Source organism: Manduca sexta, chromosome 10 (assembly GCF_014839805.1).
Source record: "Manduca sexta isolate Smith_Timp_Sample1 chromosome 10, JHU_Msex_v1.0, whole genome shotgun sequence".
In the NCBI taxonomy this organism is placed as follows: Eukaryota; Metazoa; Arthropoda; class Insecta; order Lepidoptera; family Sphingidae; genus Manduca; species Manduca sexta.
Window position 1 is genome coordinate 13,774,349 of NC_051124.1, and position 4,181 is coordinate 13,778,529.

The 4,181-nt window shown below is 32.9% G+C and overlaps 1 protein-coding gene across 1 annotated transcript; it reads left to right on the forward strand.

Annotated features, from left to right (window-relative positions):
* Positions 1-1,297: 1,297 nt before the first annotated feature.
* On the forward strand, positions 1,298-3,900 carry LOC119188961 (rap1 GTPase-activating protein 1-like; the record flags this gene model as incomplete). Its single annotated transcript, XM_037437288.1, is given in 2 exon segments — positions 1,298-1,479; positions 2,242-3,900. Coding segments are annotated over 2 exon segments (335 nt in total), but the record flags the coding sequence as incomplete, so codon positions are not given.
* Positions 3,901-4,181: the final 281 nt, after the last annotated feature.

Genomic DNA, 4,181 nt, shown 5'->3' on the forward strand with positions numbered 1-4,181 from the left:
CTGTAGAAGCCAAAATGACCTCTACAACTGGTTCCGTCATAAGTTCTATTTTTAAGATTTTTAGGATTGTTTGTAACATAAATTATTTTCCAATTAGACGACAAGGACTGGCTGAGTTGTGGTAAAAGTGCAACAGGTTAGTCCTGTAGTTTTCGTTGTAAATAGCATTTATGTTGTATTAGTGTCTTATGTTATGAATGCATGGCCCTATTTTACAAATCCTGTATATTTTATGTAGTATCTTCAAAATATAACTGGTATTTACATAAAAGCTTTCAATGTGCAATAAAGGCATACAATTATTATTTGAATTATGGTTATTAAATTTGATTATAAATATTGTTATTGTTTGCTTCTCGAGATGTCAAATAGATTTTATCGTTATAAATATACTTACATATTATAAAGATATTAGTGCATTTAATATTATTAAAAAATAACGATAAATAAGAATAAATGACTGTTATAAAAATAAAATTGATACAATTAAAGATAATTTTTTAGAGTTTTTTTCCCAAAAGTCTGAAAACGATAAGATTACTAACTGGCTCGAAGGACCACATTTTGTTTACCTACAAAGGTACGATATTATGATCATAAAAACTATTAATAAAATCTTCGTAGGAAAAAAAAATAACGAAATAACTATTTTACATCATTATAACGCACATTAATTTATATTTATTGCACTGTATTTTATAGATATAGAATAAATGTGTATGTAATCACTTTCTTGCAAATGTTTTACTTTGTGATAGTTATGCAGCGTTTCTCCAAAACTTACATAGCATAATTGTGACAAATGTATACAAATTATTATAATTAGTGATCAAGCACGGGCGGTTAAATGATCAATGAGGAACCCAATATCTTTCTAAACTTATATAAACAATTTTCCCGCAAAAATGGTCGCAAAACGCGTATTCACGTACATTACCGTATGGTGTATCAAGACGGCTATTTGATAAGCTATCATTTTAACCGCTCCTGCGCATACATTAATAGTTTGGTTAACTAAAGCTGGCACGTTCACAATATTGACACCCTATTTTACGCAAAGTTAAAATGACATCATAATATAGTATTATATTTATAGAGATATAATGTGATGCAAACATCATGTTATATTCTTTAACTTCGTTGATGCGTGAGCATTGCGTTGTCATTACGTATGTCTTCACTAACACATGTGAATGTATTCTACGCGCTAGTTTTAGGTAATAGAATTATTCAATTATCCGTATTCAGCTATTAAGTAGTTCCTTACCAACGAATTAATGTTATCGTCCGTCCCCAGGCGCGTTGTACGTGGACAGCGACACGGGGCTGGAGTCGATGTCGTCCGCGGAGGCGGGGTGCGCGGGCGCGGGGTGCGCGGCGCGCGGGGAGGCGCCGCCCGCGCCGCGCGCCGACGACCTGCTGCGGCAGGAGGTGTGCCGCCTCAAGAACGACAAGCTCGACCTGCTCAAACAGAATATTGTGAGTATCATTTTTATCACATTATATATCGTCGTTGTAGGTGGAGAACTAAATAACTCGGATTTTGGCCATTTTGGAATTTCATCACTTTTGTGTTGCCCAAAACATGGCGCATATTTTGGCCTAACAAGCATTTCATTATCTTATCCCGTTTCGAAATTATAGCTTTTTTTATGTTAAAAGTGGAGAAATAAATATATTCAAATAATATATATTTTGTTGTACAAAAAGTATATACTATATAATAAAGTTATTTTTCCGTGACACGCGTAATGTCATGTAGCTGTCATGTTTGCCGGCAAACATTCCGATGCTTTAATGGTTAAACAATTTGACTGCCTCCGTGGCGTAGTTGCATTAAGGTACCATTGCAGTGCTGAGGTCTCGGGTTTGAAGACCAGATTGGGCAAAATTATATTGGGTTTATTTCCTCAGTATTACCGCGAAGTATGAACCTTGTGCCCGATATGATGATGGCCCGCTTCCTATCATATCATGGGGCGGAATACACACAAAATTATCAAAACACAAATGTCGTTAAAGTAAAATCCGTAAAAGTTTCCAAAACACAAACGAAATATTTCCGTCAGTGAATTTTAGGCGGACACGATAATTTATCTCTCTATTTAAAATGCTCACTCTTTTCGCTTAAAAGCTAGCAACACGATCATTTGTTCATATTTTCTTTTGATTGCGGCTGTTTTATGCGTATTTCAAAATATGTTTCGTCGTATAAAGAAAATATTTGTATCATTGTTTCAGACATGGCAAAATGAAATAAAATCTTTACGTGAGAGAGAAATAACTCTGCAAGCCGAACTGGCCGCTGCCGCGAGGGAAGTGAGGAGACTGCGAGAGCAACAAGCGACGGGCACCGTCATCCCGAACCCATCCACGCACGACTCCACAGCTTGAAACCAAGCCAAAATCAACCTTATAACCATCGTCAAAGGTTCACAGCTTCGTGCTTTCGGAAAAAAAGATCTGATGTGATGACCAAAAACTGGGATTTGATTATGATTTTAGGAAGTGTAGTTCGCTTGTTTGCTCTCTACTTAGTGCAATATCTTTCCCCGAGTTGTTTCTACGCACTACGTTTCTATATTCGCTATAGTGTGAGTGAATCTTTTATACTTCAGTACCTTCAGGTATTCTCTATATGTCCCAGTTTTATTAGTATAAAACTTCTTAGGTCGCTTGACTGATTACTGAAAATGCTAATTCGATATATATTTCTATAGTAAATCTAGAGAGAATATTCGATTCTTTTATATGTTGTTATACTGAAAGTGAATTGTTAATGTCTACAATTAGGCTACTAGCTTTTTGTAAATGTTGTGATAAACGTAGCTTACTTCAGACATCTTTCTATACAAATGTTAATATGAGACGTAGAATAAAATATGAAAATGGACATTTTGATATAAAGAACTCAAATATTCAATCCATTGATTCAAATTATGTTATTCTACATCTTATATAGCAATAGTAATATTATATAGAGAAATTTATAAACATGTGTATTTACCGTTTTGTGTTCTGAAATTTTTACGTCGAACACTAAAAAATAATTTATTTCCCCAAATTTTATAACAGTATGTCGTCATGCATGATTAATTTTGATTCAAGGATATCGAAGAATTATAATCATAGTAAACTTCAGAGTTTAAAAACCTTAGAATGTGAACATTTTTATGATTTTTAGATTAATAGAAAAATATAAATCTCGAGTTCGTTCCATATTTCAAATAATTTCTATTCTTCCGTAAATGTTAGATACAAAATATATCTGTATTAGAAATTAGAGAAATAACGGTACCTACTAATTAAGCCTTGATCATGTAGAGCCTATACATGGTGCGTTAGAACATTGAATTCAACCGATTGTTTAGTGCATAGATATCAGATTTTCTATCAATGTTCCATTCATTTTATGTGTAGTTGCACAGTGCAATCTCGTCGCGCTTCGGTCTTTTGTTAGAGTAGAATTAAGTTGCCCAGTTCTGTAAATATACCAACTGGACATAGGCTATTGATTAAACAGTATTTTTCCTAATTTATGCTTTCGATGTAAGTTCGTTTCTGGAGTGTATTTGAGTTTGATTATGTTATGTTGTTTATAATTAATATTTTATACCAAAGTTAACATTCCCCACTAAATAGTATAGTTTTTTATGAACCAGTATTGCAAGGTTTTAGAGGCGAAGCACGCTAACAATTTCTAAGTTTACATTTAGTTATGTCATTAAATGTAATCTTTTAGATATTTTGTTCGACTGTTGATTATAATTAAGTTAATTGGCACTAACTGTTGATTCGTCTTCAATTAGACTTAAACCAAATATTAAGCGCGGAGCGTTAGATAAATAGTTAATTATAAGAGATACTATTGAAATATATGAATAGTTAATACTAAATAAACATTGTTGTTTTATTGGCATTTATGTGCCATTAATACTAAGAATTTGATTTTTTATTATTAAATCATTATTTTACCTCCACAAAAATTGTGTGTAAACATTTAATTACAGCAACAGATTACCTCGTTAAAATAATTATGATTTTTTGTCGCTTTTCACATTGTCATGGAATGTAAGTAAATACTATAGGGCGTGATAGAATTCTACACCATTTGATTTGTTGACTTTTAGGTGTTGGAGCCACCAGGTATACAACAAAAATCAATTAAATATTATTTTTCA